The sequence below is a fragment of the Neolamprologus multifasciatus genome, chromosome 7 (genome assembly GCF_963576455.1).
Source record: "Neolamprologus multifasciatus chromosome 7, fNeoMul1.2, whole genome shotgun sequence".
In the NCBI taxonomy this organism is placed as follows: Eukaryota; Metazoa; Chordata; class Actinopteri; order Cichliformes; family Cichlidae; genus Neolamprologus; species Neolamprologus multifasciatus.
In genome coordinates this window covers 12,074,310-12,101,750 of record NC_140445.1, presented here as the reverse complement: position 1 = coordinate 12,101,750, position 27,441 = coordinate 12,074,310, and the positions used below count along the sequence as shown (strand labels likewise).

Below are 27,441 nucleotides of genomic sequence, written 5' to 3'. Positions count from 1 at the left end.
GACCTGTAATTCATATTGATAATTTATTACAATTCTGCAACGTTTTATGATTTTGGCAGCTTTTCTAATATGGACCTCAGATTCTTGTTAACGCTCCATGGCAGAAATACATACAAGTACACAGCCTGATGAAGCAGACAGAAGCAGTACCTCTGATTGGTTCAGCATTTTCACCTCTTATCAGCACAAATCTCAGCCTCTTCTGCTGTTTTTATTAGAATTTTAAGCTTTTTCACAGTTTTTCTGTTACGTGAGAACCAGTTTGGCTCAATGAGTAGCTGAAAAATGTCAGAATTTCAGAGTTCAGCTTTTTCACTTGTTTTAAGCACAAATTTCAGTCTCTTTACCTCATTTCACAACAAAGTAGTTCTTCCTCTTCACCTCTTTTCTGCTAATTTAAGCTTCTGCTCCACAGTGCACATTTTCCTTCTTATCATATCTTTGCTTGTGACCAGAACTCATTTGGCTCAGAGGGTTGAGCAGCTGCCGTGAGACCCGGAGGTTCGAATCCTACCTGTGACAGTTGCCGCACATGTTCCCTGCTTGCATGCGCAAATTCTTCTTATTCACCTCTTCTGCAAAAATTTCGGCCTTTTCACCTCTTATTAGAACAAATCTCAGCTGTTTTCAGAAAAAACTCTTTTGAGCAGATATTCTGCTGATTCATCTCTTTTCAGCGCAACTTTCTGCTTCTTTACCTCTTTTCAGCAGAAATTCTGCTGATTCACCTCTTTTCTGCAAAGTTTTCAGCCTTTTCACCTCCTATCAGCACAATTCTCAGCCACTTCTGCTCATTTCAGCAGAATTGCCAGTCTCTCCACTTCTTCTTTGTGAGAATGACTTTGGCTCAGTGAGATGAATAGCCTACTTGAGACCAAAAGGGGCAGTTTCAAATCCTGCTCAGGGCAATGTTTTTTTTCCACCACTTTTCAGCAAAAAATTCTCCGTCTTTACCCCTTTCAGTAGAATTTTTGGCTTTTCACCACTTTTAAGCAAAAAATTTCTGTTTCTTCACCTGTTTTCAGCAGAATTTTCAGTTCTTCACCGCCATACAACTTTTTGCAACTTTTTCAACTTTTTCAGCTTTTTTCAGCAGACATCTTCAGCGTTAAGGCATCCACACAGCATTTTCGCAGGAAATGCAAATTTTTCTAGTTCTTTTTCAAGTTGCTCGTGTTTTTTCGGCACTTAACTACTCCTTCAGTTTTCAGCCGATTTTCTCCGTTCAAACTCTAAACTGTTCTGCTATTTCTGCTAATTCCAGCTATATCTTTTGGTGTTTATTACTATTATACTTTTTAAAATATTACACTTTTTTCCTTTTTTTTGTCCCATTGAAATTAATGGAAAACTTCCACAATTCTGCTAAAACTTGTCGCTTGTTTTTCAAACTTAACTACTTCCTCATACTTTCACCTAGGAACTCCATTCAAACTTTAAAATGTTCTCAAATGATTGGGCTTTTCCTGTGTGATTCAGCTTTTTCATATCTGTTACCGTTTTCATTTAATGCCTCTTTAAGTTTTCAGTTGCAGCTTTGTGATTTTTTAGAAAATACATGCGTTGTTATGGTTGCTATGCAATTAACTCCGAGTGAGAGCTGGTGCTTCCTGAAGTTTCTCTTCATGTCCGAACAACTTCTTGCTACTCACTCAATTTTCACTCAACCTCCACAAATTATACATCAAAACGTAGGTATTTTTGCTGGCTTTCAGAAAATGTCACTATCACTGTTGTGGAAGTTACAGATTTTTATCAAATCGCCTCAGAGCAACACAAAGTCTTAAAACTCTCCATAGAAAGTCAATGGGGAGTCTGTTCAAAATCAGCGCTGGGACTCTCCAATGAGACGCATTTTCAAATCGTCATATCTCCTTAACAAAGCAAAGTTAAGACATGAGGCTTGTGCCAATACATCTTCAGACACTGCTGACACTCACGGTCGGAGCAGTTTTTACAGTCATCTTACCGTTGAGCGATAAATTACGTTTGTTTGAGGGGTGGAAATCTGTCCTCCTCTCATTTTTCAAACTCTGAAAATGAAGCAGTTTCTTCTCTCGTCATATCTCCGCGACGGAGTTACAAAGAGCAATGAAAATCGCAGTCAAAGTACACCAAAGTCCGCTGATTCACCCAGTATAAGAATTATGCTTATAGTCCACCTAGTTTTTGAGTTACACGACGTTTTGTAACTCCAAAAAACGGCGTTTTTCGCCTCTCACCGCGATCTAATTCTGACTGCTCATCACCCTGTTTTCCAGGCGGCCGCTCTCTTTGCCAGTGGCGCGATTGGTAATGAAACAGATCTTCAGACCGAAGGTCGTGGGTTCGATTCCACCTTGTTCAACTTTTTTTTTTCACTACAAATTGATACACTATCACAGACCTGTAATTCATATTGATGATTTATTACAATTCTGCAACGTTTTATGATTTTAGCAGCTTTTCTAATATGGACCTCAGATTCTTGTTAACAGTCCATGGCAGAAATACATACAAGTACACAGCCTGATGAAGCAGACTGAAGCAGTACCTCTGATTGGTGGACTGAAATTGAGCAGAACCAGGTTGTTCTGCCTCTTTTCACCAGAAAGTTCAGTGTTTTCTCAGCCTCTTCTGCTGTTTTTAATAAGAATTTTCAGCTTTTTCACCTTTTTCAGTTATATGAGAACCAGTTTGGCTCAGTGAGATGAGTATGAGATGAAATTCTGCTGATTTACCTCTTTTCTGCCAAATCTTCAACCATTTCACCTCTTATCAGCATAATTCTCAGCAGCTTCTGCTCATTTCAGCAGAATTGTCAGTCTCTCCACCTAGTCTTTGTGAAAATGAGTTTGGCTTAGTGAGATGAGTAGCTGCCTTGAGACCAGGAGGACCAGGTTCAAATCCTGCTTACGGCAATGTTTTTTTCACCACTTTTGAGCAAAAATTTCTCCGTCTTTACCCCTTTCAGTAGAATTTTTTGCTTTTCACCACTTTTCAGCAAAACATTTCTGCTTCTTCACCTGTTTTAAGCAGAATTTTCAGTTTCTTCACCGCCATACAACTTTTTGCAACTTTTCAACTTTTTTCACAAGACATCTTCAGCGTTAAGGCATCCACACAGCATTTTCGCAGGAAATGCAAATTTTTCTAGTTTATATTATGCTTGGTTTATTATGCAAAACATATTTATTGGCAAATGTAAGGTAACATATGTTTATATAAGGTATCTGTGACATGCCAAATTAGCTGATAGCTCCCTGCAGGTAAATCAACCACTTTGAATGTTACGCTTGTTTCAATTATACATCAGTTAAAAAACTGTCAGCTGGAAAGGACACTGAATTGGAAGGAAAAAAATGATTTTATTATATTAAAAATGTACCACAAACCACTGTTAAAAACACATCATTATGCATTAAATGATACTTAGTCAAAATGTCTATTCTGTCATCAATTAACAGACTTTAACACATAAGGTCACTTATTACCACAAACTGCTAAAAACATTGTTTGCTACATATTTACATGTTTTTGTTTATCGTGTAAAAGTAGAATGGACTTAAAACTTCAGAGACAGTAAAAGCAAGTTACTGTGAGCAAAAAACATTCAAACTTGGAATTGTGTGTGATTTTGTGCTCAACAGTCTATAGCCACGTAGTAGGACTGATCAAATGGGGCTAAATAAACACATACAATATAATCAATGAAAGTCCTTACTTATACCAATACAAACAGTAGCACAAAATACAAGACAGAAATACAATTTGGGGTTTTTGTTGTTGTTGATTTTTTCTGCTAAAATATGAACAGCTAGGCAGTTTTATCTCTTTCAGTGTAAGTCACTGTAGATTTATCCAGCCGTTAATCCCAGAGTGACTCGATCCAGTCTCAGACAGGCATACAGTCCTCACACATTTTTATTTCAGGTCCTGCGGTCGTAATCACTGACCATCTTCTTGATATGGTTCAGTTTGGACTTCAGATATTTACACCTGCGCTTCTTCACCTGATAATCTGAAGACTGTGGATAAAAAAGGTGAAGTGTGTAAATTATACATACAGCAGGAGGCACCTATATATCTTACGTCTATCCAACTATTTTCTTTTCCAATTCAGGATGGGTATGGGCAGGTGGGGGTGGGGCCTATTCCAGCTGTCATAGGGTAGAGGCAGTGTGCACCCTGTAGTGATGGGATTTCCGGCTCTTTTTAGAGATCCGGCTCTTTCGGTTCGGCTCACTAAAAAGAACCGGCTCTTTCGGCTCCGAACCGGCTCTTCAGGTTGTTTTGTTGCTTTAATTAATTTATTATTAACAATAATATAAAATTAAGCACAAAAGGAATTACTAACGTTAAAAAAGTGGCTTTATTTATATATGTTTATTTATAAATATATGCGGTGGCCCCTAGAGACAAAACACGTACAAACTCCAAAACACATTTCTAGCATGAACTGAACTTCCAAAGCAGAGCTACTAGATCACTTAAATTACACAATTGAAAGCATGTGTGTATTGTTTGTGGATTTATACACAGGCACTCATATATATTCAAATAATTAAAAAAAAAAAAAAAAAAAAAAGTTCATTTACCTGTTACTACCACACACCAAATCCGGTCGTTGGTACTTGCTGGCTTGTGTAGCCACTAGGTAACAAAAGCTCAACACTGCGCCCAGCATCCTGGAGCACTTCTGTTGTCTTTTGTACGCGTTTTGAGTTTTTACGTGCTTCGGAGTTTTTACGTGTTTGTACGTGATTTGAAGTTTGTATGTGCTTTGTCTCTAGGGGCCACCGTAAATATACTTTTATTTATTCACTCCACATAAAATGTAATAAATAAATTATATAATACAAAAATCAACTATTCACATTTCAAATTTTAACTATCATCATCTGCAACCGAAAATAGTTGTGGATGATTACTATACCTTTCTAATGTGACGTTGTTGTCCCTGGCTCTCTTTCTCTCTCTCTCCCTCCAGCTCTGTTCCTGTGCTGTGAGTGTAACTACAGCCCCTCCCCCCTCTGCCCAGCATAAAGCACAAGGCTCGCGTGCGAAAAACCACGTGACGGCTCGCGATAAGGAGCCGGCTCGCGTCGTTCACGTCAAGGAGCCGGCTCGCGTCGTTCACGTCAAAGATCCGGCTCTAAGAGCCATTTCGTTCGCGAACGACCCATCACTAGCACCCTGGACAGATGACCAATCTGTCCAGAGAAAACTTTTTACAGTCACACGTATGGTCAGTTTAGAGAGTCACCATTTTGTCTATAACGTTTCTGCTATCCATTAGGGCTGCCACAAACGATTATTTTGATAGTCGACTAGTCACTGATTATTTTTGCGAATAGTTGACTAATCAGATCATGCATCCATTGGACGTAAAACTTACAGCTTATTGCACCAGCATGCATCTGCTCTTATATAACTATCATTATCTTACAGCTTTAAGTGTTTAAGGTATGTGCTAACTAAAAAAAAAAGCCAAGATGATAGTTTATTAAATTTTAATGAAATTTGCAGATTGTTTTGGTGGAGTTTAATAAACTCAGCCGTCTGCTCCTTGCTATCTAAAATATAACAGGACACCTGAGTATATTCACGAGCATCTCACACTTCTGATAATCAGTCGTCTGCTTGACGTTTATTCAGCTGTCTAAAAACTATAACTTTAATCTCAGCCAAACCGATTTACTTAGGAACAAATAAAATACTGAAAAAAGCCAAACAATAACATTTTTAAGTTATCTAAGTGACTTATATATCATGTTTAACATGAGTAGCGAAAGACGGGGGGGGGGTTTGAAAATGATTTGCCGGGAGTCCGGTGTTCTCTTCGGCTCTAGTGAGCCTTGAACCCCGGCTAGCTATCGAGCTGGTGGGTAACAGACATCTCCGAAAACGTCGGAGTGCTTTTGAAAATATGTGGTGTCTTGATAAACTGAGCAGATATTTGAGGTTTACACAGCTACATTCTCGCCTGAAAATATGTTAAACGTTTATGTTGTGACCCAGAAAGAATAATAAGAGTAATATTAAAACTAACTAGCTGCCGCCATTGTTGGAAACTGAGCTGGGCTGCGCTATGAATTCTGGGATAGGTTGGGCCACGAAGTATATGCCCGACCCATCCTTCAAATCTAGGGAAATAAAGGACGCATTTGTCGGCGGCATTTGTCAGAGTCTTCAAATTTGGACAATCTTCGTTGTGTCGCTGTAACGTAATTGGCCTACTAATGCGGGCACAGGAGGATGCGGTTCCTGAATTTGGACACAGCTACGATACTGGACACTGCTTCTTCGGGGTTTAACGACAGCTGGCATCCTTGTACATGCAGTGCTGCCATCTTCTGTTTCAGTCCATTATTACACTCTTAAATCCTACTACTTATTCCTGCGTCTTTAGGGATCTTATAAAGCTTCAAACGACGCGATTTTGATAGTCGACGTAATCGTGACTAGTCGACTAATCGTAGCAGCCCTACTATGCATCAGCGCTAAGTTATTACAAGAATGTGTCTATAGCTGATATGGATTCTAACAAGACACCAGCATGATAAATTAATGTCCAGTCACATGTATCACAGTGACAGGACATAGATAAAAAAATAAATGAAAACTGACAAGTATAGATTAAATATTCCCCACATACCTTTTTCATATTCTTTATCTTGTTGTACTCATCCAAAGCATCCTGTTGAAAGGGCAGACAAACATTTCAAGTTTAGTCAGATTACTAAAGTCTCACATTTAACTTTCATTGATTGGGTGACAGGTGGTAGAGCGGGCGTCTACCAACTGGAAGGCTCGGCCTCTTGTCTCTCCTTCCATGTGTTGAAGCATCCTTGATACTGATACAAAATACTTGCACCCGATGCATTTATCGGAGTGCGAGTGTGTGAATGTTAGATAAAAGTACTGCATGGCTGTGTGTGTGTGTGTGTATAACACCATGGACATCATGGGTGAATGAAACTTGCAGTAGAAAATGCTTTGAGTGCTAAAAACCGAGAAAAATGGTGCTACATAAGTAGCAGTCAATTTATTACTGATTTATTACTTTTTCTTTTTTGTTTAGAAAAGCTTTAATTTAGTGAAAAAGCACTTTTTCATCATCACGCATCCAATATCCAACATTTATCCATCAACATAACTGCAACTTGGGTTTTCAGATTATCAATGTCAGAAATACTAGAAACATTTTAAAATCTCACCAGGTGCTGTGGGCTTCCCTCCTCCAGTTGATCCAGCTCTCTGTCCACTGCTGAAAGGCTCTGGTTAATTGCATCAAGCTCTGCCTGCAGATCTTTGTACTCCCGATGGTCGTGGTCAAATTCACGCTTGTAGTCATTGCGCTCTTGCTCATTTGCTATTGGAGGAAATTCACTGGAGGAAGGAAATGGGAAGAAAGAGAAGAGAAAAGAATGAAAATAATGATAATAATATTAGAAGATCATATGTGAAAACATTCTTAAAAATTAAAAGAAAAAAGAAAAAAAGACCGATATATGATAGACTTGACTTGAGGTGTAATAATGTTTCAAAGATGATCAGTTCCAGCGGTCTGGTTATGAGGATTAAAACTTATGTCTTACCTGTCAAAGTCGTTGTCATCCAGCTCGTCTCCAGATGAGTTGTAATCTGTGTCGTAGTCTTGTCCGTCTACGTGGCGAGGCCGACCTGGTCGTCTCGTTCTGGAATATCCGGCTGAACTTGCCACTTCTGAGATACTGCTGTAGGGAGGCCTGCTTTGCAGTGGCAGTTCCTGGACAACAGGCCTGTGTGACAATACAATAATTTCTTTAAAAATCGATGACAAAGGTTAGTACATTAACAGAAGATTTTGACAATGGAAGATTTTATGTAAGGCGAGTGTCAGGAAACTTCTACTAATGTAGGAGGAAGTAAAACACCGCCATAAATAACCTGCAAATTCATACTGTATGAGACAACCTTTAATAACTTCCTGATTCCTTATAGCTTGGTGTGTTACCTCATCAATACCAGGCCAGCACTCACATGTTTTCTTTATATTGTATAATAATATAAAAATCAGCTCATTCTGCTTAGGTCTGGGTCATGAGAAAAAATTTCAATCAGTTTCGAGGAGCAAAACAAGGTTGCATAAACAAGGCTCAAGCTGAGTCTGCAATACACTGCAGCAGACCAATGTCATACAGATTGTACTGATAGCACTGTGACCTAGGAGCAGGGCCAGTTTCCCCACAGACGTCTACACAACTGGAAATCTTTTGGAGCCAGGGGAATCATAACCGCAGGCCGTTATGAAAAAAGCAGGTTTCCCGCTTTCTTCCTCACTGGCTTCACTTTTCAAACCCAGACATTATGTCCATTTTTTATATACTCTACGGTTATATGCAGTAACCGCAGTGACTGCTAGCATGGCTGCAAACACATGGATAATTAGACTCCCAGAATCAAGACTTCAGTACTGATTCTGGGAGGAAAACTGTGATGCGTATCTGTGACATCTCAGTGGTCTTGGGGTGCTGTCCTCAGTCTTACAAAATGAGATTCAGTGTTGAATTAGGATTGAGAAATAAACACCTGCACTTGTATCAGGGCGCATACTCACTGAGGGCTGTAGCTGTATGGTGGTTTGTCGTAGTTTGTGCTTTCATCATCCAGATAACTCCTGGAGCTCCTTAGTTTTTCTGGGTAGTCTGAAATGGGAACTTCTCCAGGTGCAGCAGACACATGGTTCACCTTCACAAAAATGTAAACAAATTAGCAACATATTTTTAAATAATATATAAAACCCATATCCAAAACTTTTACTGCACATCAGCAAGTAGCTACTTTCATGCTTGATTTGGCACATTTACGCCAGATGCTTTTCCTGATGTGACCCCAAAGGGGACTAGTGTCTCTGGCAGGAAAGCAGCAACCTTTCATTTGTCAAGTGAATGTGTAAAGGTTACAGTGCCAACATCTAGCCAAAACTCACTGGTCATTTGCAAGTTTGAGCAAAATCATTAACTATTAAACCCCATCACTTTTTCCATTCACCAGCTAGCTTTAGTTTAGCCAACTATTCATTTTCTTCTTTCAGATACTTTCTGTCACCATTTGATATGCATTTTAGTTAGCTAAATCTAACTATATATCACAAATGAGGTACACTTTAACTGTCTACATGTACTGTGTGTGCTGCACTCACACTGCCTCAGCACTTTCAGGCAAGTTCCCATAAGCTCCAGTAAAGTAAATACTTTCTAAGAATCAACTTGTTTATGTGGAGTTACGCATGGGCTAACTGATGACTTTTTCTTTCTTTCGTTCTTTTTTTTAATAAATACAATTCAAAGTACCAGTAGAACCTGCTTTTCCTGTTCACTACTGTAAAGTGAAGTGTACAGCAAGGACTTGGCTGTAGTGAATATCATCATGACTTTCAAAATGACACACTGTCTCGTTGCTACTCACTAGGATATATTGCAAAACCCCAATGAAACTCGTTTTACATCATTCATTGTGAAATGTAAATACCTTTGTTTTAATGCTTGAACATAGTAACAATAATAAGCTCTGGTTCATGCTGTGTAAATTCCTTCCTTACTAAATGACATGCCAGCATGCGACTAAAGACATGCCTGAGTGAGACTGAAACTGTTATCTGAGAGCACGCCACACCTTGAAACCAAAAATACAGTGCTAGACAGAAAGAGCTCATTGGTCCACATTTCACCTTCTCTGCTGATAAACAAGTGACTACCATCAAACTGGTTTTACCAGTCCTCTACTGCTGCATGACATCAGATCACAAAGACAGTTCTGGGCTATAACTTCTCTTGGCAAAAAGAGAAGTTATAGAAAATGGCAAAAATGCTCCAATCCCCAGCAGTCTTTATCATATGTGTTCATATGTGATACCACAAAACAATCATTGTAAACTAAATGCTTTGGACTGCTGGGTGGAATTAACAGGAAACATAAAGGCCTAACAATGGATCTTAAGAAATTGAACTGATTACTCAATGTAAAATTGGAAAATAATGAAATAAAGGCTTCAAATGCACTGTCCTTGTCAAAAAATAGCTGTTTTTATGTCATTGCAAACTAATTGTTTTGTTTTTTTATGTCATTGCAATAACAAATGTTTTTGCGAAAATGTATCTTTACAAAAGCCCATATAAAGCTGTCACTCACCCATGCCTCTACATCCTGAGGTGGTGCCAAGTCATCGATGACTTTCACTTTCTTCCACAAAATGTTGCTTTTGCCAAAATTTTGGATTTTCTGCCGCGTCTTCAGTGCAAAAACCAGCATTATAATCAGAGCTGCTGTCACCAGGAAGCCAAACACAACGGCAATGGCCTGGAATGGGAAATAAACCACCACATTAGAAACAGAAAAAAGTTAAAGACAGAAATGGACATAAATCAAATCTGTGCCCTCACCTCTTGTGGCTCAAATACACAGTAACGGTAAAGGTATTCATTAACAAATAGTGCTGAGGTCTGCGGTTGTTGGTAGGGAGCACACAATGCAGTAAGGGTGTTGCCTTGAAGTGTTCCATATGACTGTGCCGATGGGTTCACTGCCACCAAGTATACTATGGTGGCTATAAGCATAAACAGGGCTAGGATGGCAGAGATGATCACCACAGCCAGGTAGAACCTCCTGCTCTCTGATAGGCTTTGACGGGATACAATGACGATGAAGACCGTGAGTACGAAGATGAACACAATGGCTGACATGGCGATCATAAACCCTTTGCCTGAACGTGGTTCAACATAACTGTAACCATATCCTCCATATCCATAGCCACCGCCAAAGCCACCGCCATAGCTGCCACCATAGCTGCCACCATAGCCGCCACCATAGCCGCCACCATAGCCGCCAATGCCTCCAAAACCAGACAATGCTCCCTGAGAGTCATAAGCCAGTGTGGAGGCAACGCAAGCAAATATAAGCAAGCACAAAAAAGTGCAAATGACAGCCATGATTTTGAGGATGCCTGGTGGAGACGTCAAGCGGTAGAAATGCTGGAACTCATCATCTGGGTAGTAAGAATAGGCAGGCTGCGGAATGATTTTACTGTGTGGGGGGGAGAGACAAAAGAGACAGTGTTTTATATATATATATATATATATATATATATATATATATATATATATATATATATAGATAGATAGATATAGTGATAGTTGATCAATAAAGTTCTAGTATGTGCCTGTGACAACTATATATCTACTACATCTACTACGATGATGTGATACAAGTGCAATGCGAACCATGGCTGAATTAAAAATTTAAAAAAAAAATTAATTTAACAGTAAAATTTCATTTTTTCAACGAGATTATTTAATAAGATAAACAACATTTCTACCTAGATTTGTCAAAGTTTGTAAATATTTTTTAATTATATACCTTTTTTATTTGCATGTAAGGTAAATGAAAGCTATAACAAAAATCTTAACAAAACTGATTTCAACCCAAATGAAGACAAACTAAAAAGTCAGAAAGAAAAAAGTAATACTCTATACTATCATCTTGAACATTCTGATGAACACTTACAATACAAAATGATCAGCAGTAGAAATATTAATTGAAAAACACTCACTGGTCATTATCTGCCTCGTAAGGAGGAGGGCTTCCTACTGGACTGGAAGACATAACTTCTGATCCACTTGGTGCTGATCTGTAAAAAACAAGAACATTTATGGTTAAAACAGATCTCATTTAGGGTTCATAAGTGTTGTCATAGCTATTAAGTATCATCATTGTTAAATGGTGATAACTGAAGTCTTCCTAAGGTCCATGGATCTGCTGACTTTATTATGACATTCACCAAGAAAAAAAGGCAACATTTCAACTAAAAAGTGGAACCGAACATTTCTTTTATTTACAATTATTGACTCTATTAATTACTCTGCTGCAAACATCAGACCTACATAGTAAGATATTTGTAAGACATTTTCAGAGACTTATTCCCCACAGCATAACCGTGCTAGTATGCAGCGACAAAAACCCAAGATTACAATTGCTAGCATGACAAACCATCTAGCAATTTTGCTTCATAGAAGAGATAATAGGGTTAATAGGATAATTGATTTGAGGAGTATCCAACAACACACTTATCTTTAGATCGTTATTTTAAAATGAAAGAAGCCTCTGCTGATAGTCCCACAATTTCAAATCGATACACTAACCTGCTACTTTGTAAGAGTCCTCAGCTGAAACAGCTCAAGTGAAACTGCGACTTCCAATAAAAACATCCTGACCACACCTAGACAGGTTCGTCTCTCGCTCGGTAACAGCACGCCCCGCCTCACAGAGGTCACATTACGGAACATGAGCGGAAGTCAGCCTTTTCCCTCTGAATTAAAAAACAAAACGTTTCTATAAATACTTTAAGTTGGTTGTGCATGTCTCTTACAAATGTTAAACCAATGTATTTTAACAAACGTGTCCAACAACTTACGTGCAAACCTATTTCGCCTGGCAAAGAAGGAAACTAATATGAGTAGGGTTGCCAACCGTCCCTTAAAAAACGGAATCGTCGCGTATTTAGAAACAAAAGTACACGTCCCGTATTGAGCTGAAAAGGGACGAACTTTGTCTCGTAATACAGTGAGAATCAAAAGTAGTCTATAAGTTTTAATGTAATTAACGCTTTGTTTGAAAACATAATTCCCAGCCCCGCTCCTGCTTTGTGACCAATGAGCTGACAGCACACTTATGACAATTCAGATTACCGCTCATCTCATTGGTTGAGGAAAGGTCGCTTGCGGAGAAAATACCGGAAGACAACAGATGACCACAACAAAAAGCATGGCCAACAGGGAAACAAACTCCGACTTGCGGTGCAAGTCTCAGACGACAGTACACCTGAAGCTGGGCAAACACTGCACGATTGGCTCGCATGGGTTATAAGTTCGTAGGTGCAGGGTCTCACACTATACCGCCCGATGCTCTGATGCGACCTGAGTGCTCACACTGTGCCTCCATAAAATGAAGGTTATAACAGAAAATCTGTCGCTCGCTCTCCCTCTCTGTCTTTCACTCACACAGACACACACCACCATCAACTTTGCTAAATTGCTAATGAAAAACACTGATCAGGCAGCTGTGATTTGAGCAGCAATGTAAATCCAACTATTTTCACGGTTGTTGTGGTCGTGATAATTTTGTGAGGCCACGTGGAAAAGGCTCGGATGAGCTTTCCAAAGTTCTACAAGTTGTGCCTCCATCACTTGTGTCCAGATCACACGCTGCACTGCCGTGCTGCTCCGTCTTTTTCACCGACGTTTACGTGTTTGCGCGTGAGCAGTGTGCGCGGCTGCGGTGACGCCCTCACGAGCGATTGACGATCGGGAGCTGGTCGTGAGGTGTTAATCGCTTCTCGTTACCCCACGTATACTACACGATGCACGATGAAGGCCAAAATCGGGCCGATCACCAAATTGGTCGCACGACTCAAAAATCGGCTCAAAATGGGCCACAAATCGCACAGTGTAAGCCCAGCATTAGACCAGCAATGTTTGTTCCTCTCAGAGAAAGAAAAAAAGGCTGCAAAAGTACAGGGAAGAATGGGAAAAGGAAAACACCTGGCTGGAAAAGTGCACGATAACACCTATAAAGCGCACTGCACTGTGTGCCGGCGCACTTTTTCCATAGGCATGCTTCTAATGGTGGGCACACGAAGAACATGAGGGGCGTGAAAGCTCGGGGAACCCTTAACCAATTTTTGTCCACCAGGCCACGGAAGAAGCAGATATGGTATGTAAACACTGGTTTGTTTGTTTTTAAACCTTCTGGTTAAGGTTAAAATGGGCATGTGCAGTGAATATCAGCGCTATGTGGCCAGAAGTGTGATAATATAATTTATTTTGTGTAATAAACAACTGCAAGGATAGATGATTACAACAAATAGATGAGTAATACATAAAAGTAATACATAGATGAATAATGATGATGAGTTATGATGCGTAATCATGGGAACAAGTGGGAGCAAAAGCTGAAATAATGCCTCTACTGAAGCCAATTGCACTAAATGCACTAAATGTGCACTGTTACAAGAATATTTTTCTTTCTATTGTTTTCTATTAATTTATATAATTTTAAGTTAAGCAGGACAGAGTTCTTTTAAAGAAAGATTTACTTTTATTCTCAAAAGTTAAGCATGACAGACTTCTGTTTAAGAAAGAGACCTGTTTTATTGTGTTAATGTTGTCATTTTGAGCTAAAAATAAATGGCTAAATGATTTTTGTTTCCCATGTGTTGATATCACAAAGAATATGCATCTACTTAAGTCAAATGGTTAAAAAACTAATTTCACACACAAAAAAAAGAGCTGAAAAATTCACCACACTGGGAAGGGTGAAGAGTTGGCAACCCTAAATATGAGTGACATTATAAAGAAGTTCGCCAATCTTTGAGTGTCACTCCAACAAACGTATCCCCCGTACACAAGTAAGCAAGAGAAGACTAATTAACATGAACTGAATAAAATGACAAGAAACAAGTTTGAATGTATTCTGAGCTTTGATTTTCTGTTAATGTTCGCACACAACCCAGTGCAAAATGTTTTTAATAATGGTAAATGGACTGGGTCTTATATAGCGCTTTTCTACTAAAAACACTTAACACAACTTTTCTCATTCACATCAGAGCTTTTTTCATTCTGACAGTTACACACATGGATGCACCTTGTCTATGGATATTTGGCATGCAGAGAGGAGGAGATGGGATCGAACCACTTACCTTCTAATTGGTAGGTGACCAGATGTTGATCTACCTAATTGGTTAAACATTTAACTTTAGAGTCAGGATTTTCATGTTATGATTAAGTCCAGATTTGCATCAACTAATATTTTTACTGTTAATTAAAGAATTGTCTTATTTTTGTCTACAAAATGTTTTTTTAAGTTAACACTACATCTAAAGCAAGAGCTTCTTTAATATTTATATTTAAAAAAAAGTATTTCAATGGGCTCATTTGCACTATAAAAGTCCAAAAGCCAGAAAAAGTATTACTGGGAAAGCAACTCAAACGATAAAATTTGTTTAATCAGTTGATTACTCAGTCACTTCTTTCATCTCCCATCCAGCCTTTTGTTTTCTTTGGTGTTCTTGCCCATCAATATTTTATTACTTTTTGCCACAAAGCAAAATGGCTGGCTGCTGATTAACAAAGTATATAACTACACCATTGTCCAATAAGCAGAACTGTATTTGGAGAACAGAAAGCATGAAATTATGAAAGAATTATGCACATTTACAGCAATAAAGAGAAAAAACAACCTTGGAAAATATTTTCTGTTCAGTGAAAAGGTTCACAGTGTTATAAAGCAAATAATTGAGATTTTTAGGCAGTTACGTGACTATAATGTACAAAATGTTTTTTTTCACTCAAAGTCTGTGCAAGTTGCGTCCAAAATACACATAGCAAACAGCTACAATTCTACAATTCCTTATTTTCAGATTCAGACACCGCAACATAAAAATGTATCCTTATGTAATGTATCCTATTTTCCCCTTGGGGATAAATAAAGACTCAATGATTCTGAAAATGTGCACTTAAAAGAGCTATATAAACAGTGGTTTTCATGAGGTTAAAAGTAATAAAAAATAAATTACACAGACAACTGACAAAAAAACAACAACGGATTAAACCCTGACAGAAATAATGCAGCATTATCAATATGTCTGTGAAGGTTCTCAGTCATCCAGGTCATCGTAGTCAAAGGAGCTTGCAAAGAAAAGCGTCTGGACTTCTTTAAGTTACTTGAAGACGTTTCACCTCTCATCCGAGAAGCTTCTTCAGTTCTAAGGTCAAATGGTGGAGAATCCCAGATATAAACCTAGTGGGAGTATTCCCCCACAGAAGGACAAAAGGACCCCCTGATGATCCTCTAATCACCTTGATGGTTTGAAAGAGGAGTGAAAGAAGCCATCTATGTCCACTGTGAGCGACCATCTTTGAACAGAGGCGGTGGTTTACGACACCAACTCTCTGCCATCTATAATCCAGTTTTGAGATCCCTTCCCAGACGCCTTAACGCCCACTCACATCCTGGGCCATCTGACCTCAGGAATTCGCATGATAAGGTGGGGCCAGGTTTCACAATGAACTCACACGAAACTCTGGCTGATTGGGACCCACACCTTGGCTCAGGCGATTAGAGGATCATCAGGGGGTCCTTTTGTCCCTCTGTGGGGGGATACTCCCACTAGGTTTATATCTGGGACTCTCCACCATTTGACCTTAGAACTGAAGAAGCTTCTCGGATGAGAGGTGAAACGTCTTCAAGTAACTTAAAGAAGTCCAGACGCTTTTCTTTGCAAGCTCCTTTGACAGCATTATCAATAATTATACACAGACATTCACTTGAAACTATTGTCAGATATGAAATTAAATGGACAGCCTCAGCTACATTTTTAGTCAAAGCATCACACACACATATGTGTATTTATTCATTTTAAATTAGAATTTTTTGGCTTGCATTCAATCAAATTATAAAGCTACAGCAAAGTGACAGCCAGCTTAAAGGGCGGTACATAGACAGAACTGTGGTCTGGCTGGGGAGAGGGGTATTTGGGTTTTTTATTAAAGGGATTTTCATTTTTATTCAGGGATTTATTAAAGTTAGCCGTGCTACTTATCCTAGTTCCTTAATATCCAGCTAAGCTAATCACCCAAATTTAAGAGTGTAGCCTAGGGAGTGGTGAGCACTCATATAGCAATGTGAGACTAATTGGCATGGGTGATGAAGATTGCTGGCAGTCACTGTGAAATCAACTGCTAAAGAATTATTCACTAAGGCCTAAAGACATGTTAATGACACACTGTCAACCTCTATTCACTAGGGAAAAGTGTACACTCTTAACCGGTTGGAAAGTAGTTGCTAGAAATTGCTGACAATTGTTAGCATGACATTGGTTGCATAAGGGTATATGGTGCAGCACCGGAAAACTTGCAATTGCTTCAGTTGCTAGCATTGATCTAAGTGTGCTAGTAGTTTACATTGAAGACACTAACTTGTCTGCAATCACTCACAAAACTACTCACTAAGCAGTAGCAAACCAGAAATGTAGACAATTCACCTTCAAAGTATAAATTGCAGATTTTGAAATGTGTTGGTTGTAGAAGTCAGGGACAACTTTCACTCTGAAAGCAAACATTCTCTATTTATATTTATATATATATATATATATATATATATATACACATATATGTATATAAAATAGCTTGTTTTTTGGGGGGGGGTTTGCGTGGATGATACAGACTTGCAATTTGCTGAGCTATAGTAATAGAGTGCTATTTCTTACACTGGAGCACTGTAACCAAAATAATTTCCTCTAGGGATCAATAAAGTATTCTGATTCTGATTAGTGACACCTAGCAACAGCCAGCAACTTCCAGCAAACCAGTTGCTAACTGGTTAGGGAATACGCATTTATTTTTGGTGACCGGACTCTGGGCCGCGTGACCAAGGATTTAGGTAAGTGAATACACCAGTGAGATGACATTTTAATCTAACTCCCCCTTACAAAATGAAATATGGTATTCCTGTTAAAGATGAAACATTGTGGTCATTTGCTTTGGACTTTAAAGCTTTAAGAAACCACAAATTCAAAAGAGAAACTGTTGACAGATGTGTTTTCTTCCAGTTATTGTCGCTGAACAGATTTCAAGAGGTGGGGAAAGCTTGATAAGCTCATGGTTTTGACTGCATTCAGCATCAACTTGCAACTTTCAGCACTGGTGATGTAGAGATAGCGACAGCAGTTCAGTATTTGTGCTGCAGTACAGGAATTTCTCAGAGGTTTTCAGCTGTAGCCGTCATTCCATTCCATGACTTTATCATATTCTTGGATCTTCTGTTTGATGTGTGATAGCTTGTTCTTCAGATACTCACAACGCTCTTTCTTTTCTAGGAAAGTGGGATCCTGTAAAGGTAAGGCAGAAACAGCGATCAGATTATAGTCTACCACCAAAAGACAAAGCCAAATGATAAACTCCTAAATCTGACATTGCTGTCCATCAAAAACATTGTGCAATGCTGTTGCAATAGGCAACAAGTTGCTTCATTACAACACTGTGGTTTTCGATGACTCCATAGATAGTCCTGCTATCCCAAATACTCAACATAACAATAACTACATTCTAAAATTACACAATATCCGTGGAGATTAGTAGACCTTTTCATAACAGACCTCTTGACTTATAAATGCAAAAAAAGCACATGTGGAATTAATGATGGCTGAAGTTACAATATACTATGTCAGTGGATCCTCTCCCAAAAGGAATCAGGCCAGCATTAACACCTGATACATTACAGCAGAGACAGCAAATCTTTTTGATTTTGATTATAAATTTGACAGGTTATCATATCCCAGTGCCCATTGAAACTAAACTAAAGTTAATTTAGCTTCAAAATAACTGAACAAAAAAAATTGTTGCAGAGGGTCACTTTTTGAAGGAATGATAAGAATCCTGTGCTTTTCCTGCAAACTCTTAAAAAAGTTCTTCTGTCTACAGGTTTTGGCTCACTTTTGTCTCTCTGGACTTTTTTCCAGCTGTATTTGACATAGAAAGAGCTTCCAGTTTTTTTCCGAGGACCTTTGTCGACCTTTAGCCCTTCAAAGCTCCGTTAAACCTGATCATTTATGGAGCAATAAAAAAAATATGGAAGAGCAATAAAAGATATGTCTGTAAAATTACACCATGTTTAATCAATAAAGACTTTATAAAGGTATAAAAAAGTATCAGAGGGCTGTGGACCTGAGAACATTTCCATTCAGTTTAATTAAACTTTATTTACATAGCACCTAATCAAGAAAAGTCCCCTCAAGGTGTTTCATAAAAACCCTACAATGTAAGAGTGAAAACCCTTGAGAAAACAAAAAAAAGCACATAGCAGCAGTGGGAAGGAAAGATTGTCTACATGTTGCAACTGTTTACTGTCACCAGGGGGCAGTGTCACAGACAAACTGTCTTTGTCATGCAATCCTTGTTGATGATCTGTAATGTTTTCTTTGGGGTTTTTTTTTTTTGCTCCTCCCTTGTTTATGGTTAATGTTGCTGTTGCACAGTTTCAAAGAAAGGAAAAGCGTTTTATGGTAATTTAATTTTTATGGAAAGTTTCGGGTCACTATTCTGCTAAAAGACCCATCTATAACTATGGTTCTCATCCATTTTAAAGCACATAGCTGCTCCCCATGTAAGTTAAGCCATCACCATTAGCAGAAAGTGGACAGGTGTGCTTTCTACACATGATGAGTTCAGATCAGGAATATCTTTAAATGACTGACTGACTGTAATCAATGCGAAAGAGGGACACTATTAATATGTGAGCGCCAAAATTTTGGCTGGGTTGTAGGGGTTTCAATATTTAGTTCACTCAGTGACAAGGAAATCAATTTGTAACTTCTGTAATGTGTTTTTATGGAATTTTTTGGTCGACAATCTGTCTCTTCTCCATTAAAATGAAACTAAGAAGAAGTAGAGACTGTTTATACTTTTGTTAGTGAAGAAAATCACAAATTTAGTAGGGAAAGAATTACTTCCCCCATTGTATAAAACAGTAACAAGACAATAAGCTCACATTTTTCTTCCTCTGGTACTCCTGGAGGATTCTGTTAATGCGATCCACCTCCTACAAGAACAGGAAGAGAGGCATAGTTAACTCAAACACTGAAACTCAGTATGAAAATGAGTTGCAGTGACGCAGTACCAGCAGCTTTCTGATGAGAGTGAGGAATTTCAGGGTGGAGGGGAAATGCAGAGGGAACAGGAAGTCCAAACAGGGGAAGTTACGGGATGAGGAAATGAGGTACAATTTCAAAACAAAAAGACAGAGTGTAATATTCCAAACATGCAATCAAAATGCATCCTTATTCCATTTAGTTTCATTTGATTCCTGAGTGGGTTTGCTTGTTTTAGTTTAGCTTTTATAGTTTAAAATGTTTAATTTTAGTTTCATTTTATTCGTTTCAGTGTAACCTATTAGTGCCTTTTATTTTTAAAATAATTACTGTATTTATGCCAAATGCAACAAGCAAAATTTAAGGGAGTCAATGTAGATATAACAGTACAAACAGAACTTTTTCACGGTGGCTAACTCAGTCTTGTAGACATCTAAACACATCCAAAAAGGTCTCATTGGGTAGTTTACGCTTAATGTGAAGCTGTGCTAAGCAAACCAACATCAGTTCTTATTAAATTAAATTTAAGAGGTGTATATAAGAAATCACCATCTGGTTGGTAGGGTGCTGAGGTAAACTGCCCATCATAGCGTCCATCTCATTAAACTTCTTGAGGGTTGCCTGCACCTCTGAGTGGAGCTCTTTGTACTCTGCGTACTGGTCGTTAAACACGGCCCGGTACTGGTCCCGCTCCTCATCTGACCGGATCACTGGGTACTTACTGTAGGAAACAGGAATACAAAGAGCACAGTTTTAATGTCACAAGATGTTTTATCTTTTCCTAACCATATTTAAGTTATACATGGCGATAGTGGAGATAAAGATCCAATATGCTATCATGGTTGTGTTTACTATTTATAGTGTTTTACTATTCATTTATTTCATTAAATGAAATAAGTATTTTTTTTGTCTGAAATATGAGAAAGATTTAAAGTTTCATAAGTGTTTAAATAAATGGTAAATAGACAAATTAGAAAAGCTTTTAATATGCTATAACTATCTCTACTTTTAAGATTAGGCTTAAAACTTTCCTTTTTGCTAAAGCATATAGTTAGGGCTGGACCAGGTGACCCTGAATCCTCCCTTAGTTATGCTGCAATAGATGTAGGCTGCTCGGGATTCCCATGATGCATTGAGTTTTTCCTTTCCAGTCACCTTTCTCACTCACTGTGTTAACAGACCTCTCTGTGTTGAATCATATCTGTTATTAATCTCTGTCTCTATTCCACAGCATGTCTTTATCCTGTTTTCCTTCTCTCACCCCAACCGGTCGCAGCAGATTGCCGCCCCTCCCTGAGCCTGGTTCTGCCGGAGGTTTCTTCCTGTTAAAAGGGAGTTTTTCCTTCCCACTGTCGCCAAAGTGCTTGCTCATAGGGGGTCATATGATCTGTATCTACTTGAGGCGACTTTTGTTGTGATTTGGTGCTATATAAATAAAATTTAATTTAATTGAATAGATATGTTTATGTTTAAGTGTGTGCAGGTGTGATTTTCCCTCGTCTTCTGTGATGTCTGAGCCTTTTTATTTAACATTTGAAAGGAACAACTGCAGATTGACTGTGTACTGTATCTACTTTTGTCTGACTCTCTTGACTTTCCTATTTTCTAGGTAACACTTACGCAATGTAGTCTGGCACTATAACAGGTTTAGGAATGTGCCCCGAAGGTATAGCTCCCTGCAAAACCTTTGCAGGAACTGCTTTTGGTGCAGTATGGATGGGAACCACTGAAGAGCCCTGGACCTTTTCTGGAATTGTGGGAGCAGGAGCAGAATCTGTTACCATCTGCAGAGACACAGCAACATGTTTACTGGATTACTGTAATACTTACAGAGAAATCATCAAACAAGCCTTTATTCTTTCTGCATTCCATCTTTAATGTGTGAAATCTTTTCTTACAGAATCCTTACCAATGACTGCACAGCTCGTATGTTTGATGGCTGCATCTGCACATGTAAGATATATAAAAATATAATTCATTAACATGTGATTTATATTTTTTACATCTCTATGTTTTACTTTTGAGCTGCCATTAAACCCTACAATAACAATAGGAGTTTGTAAATTTTGTTTTTGCTCTGTTATTTTTAAAATGTTGTCTTGTGTGCCTACTGAGCTCATATGTCTTGAATTGACGCCAAATATGTTTATTTTATTTTTATATAAACCCCTAAAATGGACCACAAGCCCACTGGCTTAGTGTGAAAAGCAGGACTATACATCCAGCACACATGTATTTAACCCTCATTCAGAGTTTTGCAAGCAAGGATACTAAAGCTACAACTATAAGCTAGCTAATCTGTACTATTAACCAACTGTTGCCATTAGCCATTACAAAAATACCATAAAGAAACTTAAAAAATAATTAATAACCAATTAAACTACATTAATACCTATTTGTCTGATATCCTTCCACTTGTAAACAATAATTATGGAAGGCTTAATTGTTCTTTGCTACATGTGAACAATGTTAACTGTGATTAGGCGCTTACTTGCAAATGACTTAAGAAATAAACTCCCTAGTGTCTCCCTCTCTCTTTTCACCCACTATGTGCGCACAGAGTACCTACACAAACTGTCCCTCACAATTACAATTTCAGTAGGTTAACAGTGCTTCCAATTTTAGTGCATAACTAGGCAAAATGACTAGTGTAGTTATGACCAGTGGCATAAATCATCTCCTTTAAATCTCCGAATTAAAAACGGTCACTTGCATGTTGCACAATTAATAAAAGAGAAAGAATACAAGGCAAAACTAGAGTGAACTATGTGTACCCCTTTTGGCAACACATGGGCAGGACTGGCAGACCCCACCCACTCACTCCCTCCCCTGGAGCTTGTGTGCAAATTATGTGGTTTGTTGTTGCAGTGCAGTCTGCGTCTGCCTGTGTGGACATGTTTGAGACTGTTTTTAAGTTATCAAAGTGAAGAACTCTTGACTGAATGTAAGGAATCGCTAGACCCAATTTCATAAACAGAGCAAACCTAAACAAAGCAAGCTTACCTCCTGGCTGTACCTCTCCCGGTATTTACGTGCAGCTTCGTGTCTCCACAGCTTGAGGCACACAATGGCTCCAATCAGATACACGAGCATTGTGACAAAGAGGAAGATAATGGCAGCAATCTGGCCTGCTTCCGTTCTGCAGAACGCTCCGTTAATACCATTGTTGAACATTGGGTAGGAGCAGAGGCCTCCACGATTTGTGTCTCGAACATAGACAATGCCTGGAGAATAAAAATATTATATTATATATGCAGTTCAAAAACTGATTTAAAAAGAGACTGAATGTTTAATTCATTTTAATTTTAAAATCATTACATTATACCACCAGACAAAGTTATGCACTGGAATTACCTCAGTTTTACCTGAATCTATTTTTTTTACTTGATGCTTCAATCCCTGCAATACTGTATTTCTAAGCACAGCAAATTAATCAGAGTTGTAGTTAATATTAACATATCTGACTTCTTTATATTTGCAATTCAGTGTTTGGTTCTATAGAGAGTATGAGAAGTATATGACATGACCCAGAACCCCAAATCACAGCCTTTATCTTTCTCTTTCCTTTGTCAATTTTCACACACCCTTGGGTTAGTGATTAACTCAGACTGGCTCCACATATATATTGAGAACCAAGTTGTCATTAACCCAAGTATACCGAATAGCTTCACTTCAACCTTGCTACAATGGCAAAATAGTTGAACTGAAAATTGTTTTCTCTTTTACATTTTTAACTGCATTCCACCAATAACTGGGTTTGAAATACAGGACTCGCCTGTTAATGAGTTTTCTATCATGCATCATAACCGCTTAAGCTTTAATTAAGAGGGAGTACTGTGCCAATTTCTAGCTTGATATTGTTTATTTCTGGACTCTATTAAAGAAAATTTCTATGATTCGCAGTTTAAAATAATCATTCATACTGGGCCATGATGCATTTCTCAGTTCACTGTCTGCACAAAACAAGATGTTTTTTAGGTCCCCTGAACAACTTTCATATACTGTATATAAAAGATGAATGTAGGCATTGAAAAGTGACCCACTGACTTCTGGACTATGCATTTTGAAATTAATGCATAATTTTTAAGTCCTTAGTTGTCAAAGGAGTCTTGGCAAACTTGGTTAGCAAGCCACAGAACACACTGTAAAGAGTTCAACTTTCTTCTAATTTCAAGAACATACAGCTGTCTGGGTAAAAATCCAAGTAACTACACCTAGAATTGCTTTAGCAAAATTTATCAGGTTGAGTAAAAACAAACAAAACAGTAAAATTCCAAGATTTTAGCACGGCAGTCTATGGTGATGTCTGGGTACTTTCTATAACCCTTGCTGTAGAGTTTTCAATGAAATTACATTGAAGATGTCTACCACGCTGAAAAAAACTATTTAAAAATATTATTTTAAACAACAGATTCTCTGAATAATCCACTGAACTGTCTTCACTCACAAGATACAGCTATGTTTCCTACCTGCTGCCATGTACAGCAATGCCAAGGCCAAGTTTATGATAAACTCAGTCAAAGGCCACCAGGAGGAGTCCAGCAGGATGGTGCGGTAGTACATGGTCATCCCGAGTACTAACATGATCACAGTTACCACCCATGCCAGCCCTGCCACTACCAACACAAAAGGGGTTTTGGGGCCTGTGTAGTAGTAGGTCCCGTCTATGCTGCCACCATAGTAACCTGCTCCATAAGCTCCACCAGGAGACGAATATCCAAACATGTTGAACCACTCATTGTCTTTGTGGATATAAGCACAGACACAGGCAAATACACCTGCTCCCAGCAGCAGCTCCACACAGCCCAGAATCCTCAGCAGTCCAGCCCAGGACTTCATGTAGGCATAGCGCTGATGGTACTCCTGCACTCGCTCACTGTAGGTCAGACCTGTATGGTAGGTGTGCCCAGACACAGAGTCATGCCCATCCCTTGCTTCCAGAAGCTCTTTGCGTGAATTGTAGCTGCCGCCTGATCCGCCATATTTATCTTGGAATGACGCAGGAAGAGAGGGGGAGTGTGGGGGGGAGCAGCGAACTCCGTCTGTTGTGCTGTTGTTATTGCTTGAAGACGTAGGCATGGACCACGTCTTTTTACTACTGCGATTGCTTCCTCTGAAGAAGTTCTTCCATGAGTTGGGGATAAAGCGGTGGACTGGTTTGATGTCAATGGCAGGATCAGGCTCTGGATCAGTGTTGTCTTCACTTCCACTGGGGTCAAACTCAGGGCCAACAGGAGGCTGAGCAGGCAAAGGCGGAGGTGGAAGAGGGTCGGTGCTCTGAGCAAGATGAGGAGCTCTCTGCTCTCTCAGGGGCTGTTGATCATAGGAGTCTAGTAAAGAGCTGGGTACCTGGTCATAGTGGGGCGCATGGCGGACACGCTCAGTGCGTCCGTAAGAGCCTCCTCCATAGGACATGAGGATGGTGATGGTCCCTAAATGCACAGACATGTTTATAAGTTATTATAACTAAGTATTTGGTGTACTGTAAGATATATATATATATATATATATATATATATATATATATATATATATATATATATATACGTACTATTTAAACATACATGGTCCCTAACAGACAGCACCTTCTGATCCTGTTAATTGTAACTTCTCTTAACAATTCATCACTGAGCAAGTCCATTAATTTTTGAGACTTGAAACATAGTTGACTGGTTGACTAAACACTCCCTAATTAAGTATTCAATGAAGTGTGATCCATCAAGTAATTATGAAGTGTGCATTTGTTTTAGCTTCATTCTTATTATCAACTTAAATAACAGAAGAAAGAAAAAAAGGAGAAAGAAAAAAGGAAGAAAAAAATCAAATTAAGTCTCAGATTGATGATGATCTCATAAATGATACTCAAGCCCAACATTCACGAGGAGGAAAAAGTACACCAAACTAAAAAAAGATAAGCCCCAGAGTACCAGAAGTCACCAGCAAAACCCCTCTTCATACAAAAAGCCCTTGTGATTGAAGATGTTATCCAAGCTTCCTCCATGCAAGCTGAATAAAGACTGTATTTTTGTGCTGCAAACAAGTATGGAGCATGAATTCCCCTGTTGCCTCAATAAGCTATTCAGGAATGCTTTACTTACTGCAAGCTGCTACTGCAGACAGCACAAAAATACATTCTTACTAACTAATGAGCCTTTGAAAGACAGTTTCTTGTAGCAGATTTGATCTTGAGAGGTTAAAAAAAAGTATGCTTGAATACCTCGTTTACACGCAGTCACTCAACACGACTTACATTGGCTTGCCGGTCAGAATGCAAACCTTGTATGACTATACAGTGTACAGATGAATCACCTGTAGAGACAGACAAGGGAAGATATGAAGATGAGTTGTAAACTCCATGCTTTGATCAACTGTCTTATCATTTAATGCACTGTACTTAGGCTGAAGCTAAACTGGCGAAAGCTGGCAATGTTTCTCACACAAGCACATTAACCTTACCTTAGTTTGAAAGTTTAGTCTCTGCTAACCAGCTACTTCTGTTCCCTCTCGCCTCTCCAGCCAAAACTAACATGAATTGAGTTGCCAGTCAGTGAGTGCCTTTCACCTGACCATCTCAGAATCGGCTGTTTTTTGTATGACCTAATTATGCTTAATGAAGCTATCAAACAATCAAAATTTTACTGTTGTACAATGAGAACTATCCAAGGTACAGGACCTTAAAGTACACTGGGGTGGACATAGCTCTAGAGTTGTCACATCACTAGAATTTCAAACTCTATACCCATACCCAGGAAATTACTTGCTATTCGATACCATTTTCAATATCACTGGGAAGATGTTGACTCTGCCCTGCAACAACATAAGTAATGGGGAAGAAGTCACATTAACTAGTTAATGTTCAACTAATTTCACCATTGTGAAAAAGAATATAAAAAGTGTAACAGGTTCACTTTAAGCTTTCTCAGAGTATTGACCAATCAAACGTCTCCTTTGGTTCAGGCTTATCACAACTGGTCAATGCAAGGAGAAATTTTCTTTTAATATCACATAAAGGGTCAATAATGAAAATAACCGTCTTATTAATATATTTAACAGATTATTATCATCAGCCGTAGAGTAGTATTTTAAATTCTAGTATGATATTCATAGCTGGAGTAAAGGACCTGAATTCTTCAGCTGTGACTAAACTGTAGAGTAGCGGCTCACGACGAGGACTGTTAGTTCACTTTTGACTTTATCACCAGTTTATCACTTGCTTTAATAATAAACAGGTAACGAGAAAATAGGATCACTTTGTAGTCCGTATCAAATGATATCACTGCGCGCATGGAAAGAGGCCTGGACCTGTGGACTTCATAGTTTGAGCTGGCACACAGCCAGAGGGTTCGGGCAAGAGAACAGGTCAGCCCAATATTCTGGTCTGACTCTATGTTAAGCTAATATCGTTTTCAACGTAGTTTGGAGACCGCGATATGAGTTTTTCTTCCGAACACAGCTGTTTTCACATGTTTGGCTGAGTGAACAGGAGGTAAATTTCACTCGAGCACTCAACAATTTGACTCAGCCTTCTGTTTACCGCCTACTTTTCGACATAAAAACTTTTATTCCGACACACCAACCGACTCCTTCTATTATTCTTCGAAACACATAACTCCGCGCTCTGTGTAGTGGAACCATCGCGTTGGAGGTCGCTTACCTTATTCGCTTTCCTTCCTTTTCCCGTTCTTCTCTCTCCCATTTCAGTATAGTGATGGGTCGTTCGCGAACGAAATGGCTCTTAGAGCCGGCTCCTTGACGTGAACGACGCGAGCCGGCTCCTT

General features: G+C 38.8%; 2 protein-coding genes across 7 annotated transcripts; both read right to left on the bottom strand.

Annotated features, from left to right (window-relative positions):
- Positions 1-926: 926 nt before the first annotated feature.
- Positions 927-12,289, bottom strand: oclna (occludin a). Its single transcript, XM_085167637.1, has 9 exons — positions 12,162-12,289; positions 11,573-11,650; positions 10,407-11,046; positions 10,156-10,323; positions 8,582-8,712; positions 7,581-7,763; positions 7,200-7,371; positions 6,638-6,679; positions 927-4,007 (listed from the first exon to the last, which is right to left on the bottom strand). Exons 2-9 carry the CDS (start codon positions 11,623-11,625, stop codon positions 3,909-3,911), a joined length of 1,488 nt encoding a protein of 495 aa, XP_085023763.1. The 5' UTR covers positions 11,626-11,650; positions 12,162-12,289; the 3' UTR covers positions 927-3,908.
- Positions 12,290-15,005: 2,716 nt separating this feature from the next.
- Positions 15,006-27,369, bottom strand: marveld2a (MARVEL domain containing 2a). Of its 6 annotated transcripts, none has more exons than XM_085167623.1 (9): positions 27,318-27,369; positions 25,881-25,972; positions 24,133-25,095; positions 22,667-22,887; positions 21,573-21,608; positions 21,284-21,447; positions 20,213-20,384; positions 19,564-19,614; positions 15,006-17,905 (listed from the first exon to the last, which is right to left on the bottom strand). In XM_085167623.1, the coding sequence occupies exons 3-9, from the start codon at positions 25,076-25,078 to the stop codon at positions 17,786-17,788; spliced, it is 1,710 nt and encodes a 569-aa protein (XP_085023749.1). In that variant the 5' UTR covers positions 25,079-25,095; positions 25,881-25,972; positions 27,318-27,369; the 3' UTR covers positions 15,006-17,785. The 6 variants fall into 6 exon arrangements, with proteins under 6 accessions (XP_085023749.1, XP_085023746.1, XP_085023748.1 ...); XM_085167620.1 differs by having other exon boundaries at positions 26,120-27,366; XM_085167622.1 differs by having other exon boundaries at positions 25,914-25,972; positions 26,120-27,366.
- Positions 27,370-27,441: the final 72 nt, after the last annotated feature.

What these genes read in the sequence shown, in the direction of transcription:
- oclna (XM_085167637.1), bottom strand. Translation starts at nt 11,625, where the DNA reads ATGTCTTCCAGTCCAGTAGGAAGCCCTCCTCCTTACGAGGCAGATAAT. An exon ending in CCATACAGCTACAGCCCTCA is followed by an intron (nt 7,764 to 8,581) that starts GTGAGTATGCGC and finishes ATTGTCACACAG; the next exon opens with GCCTGTTGTCCAGGAACTGC. An exon ending in GATGACAACGACTTTGACAG is followed by an intron (nt 7,372 to 7,580) that starts GTAAGACATAAG and finishes TCCTTCCTCCAG; the next exon opens with TGAATTTCCTCCAATAGCAA.
- marveld2a (XM_085167623.1), bottom strand. Translation starts at nt 25,078, where the DNA reads ATGTCCTATGGAGGAGGCTCTTACGGACGCACTGAGCGTGTCCGCCAT. An exon ending in ATAGTGCCAGACTACATTGC is followed by an intron (nt 20,385 to 21,283) that starts GTAAGTGTTACC and finishes TGTTTCCTACAG; the next exon opens with TAAGTACCCAGTGATCCGGT. An exon ending in AGTACCAGAGGAAGAAAAAT is followed by an intron (nt 17,906 to 19,563) that starts GTGAGCTTATTG and finishes TTACCTTTACAG; the next exon opens with GATCCCACTTTCCTAGAAAA.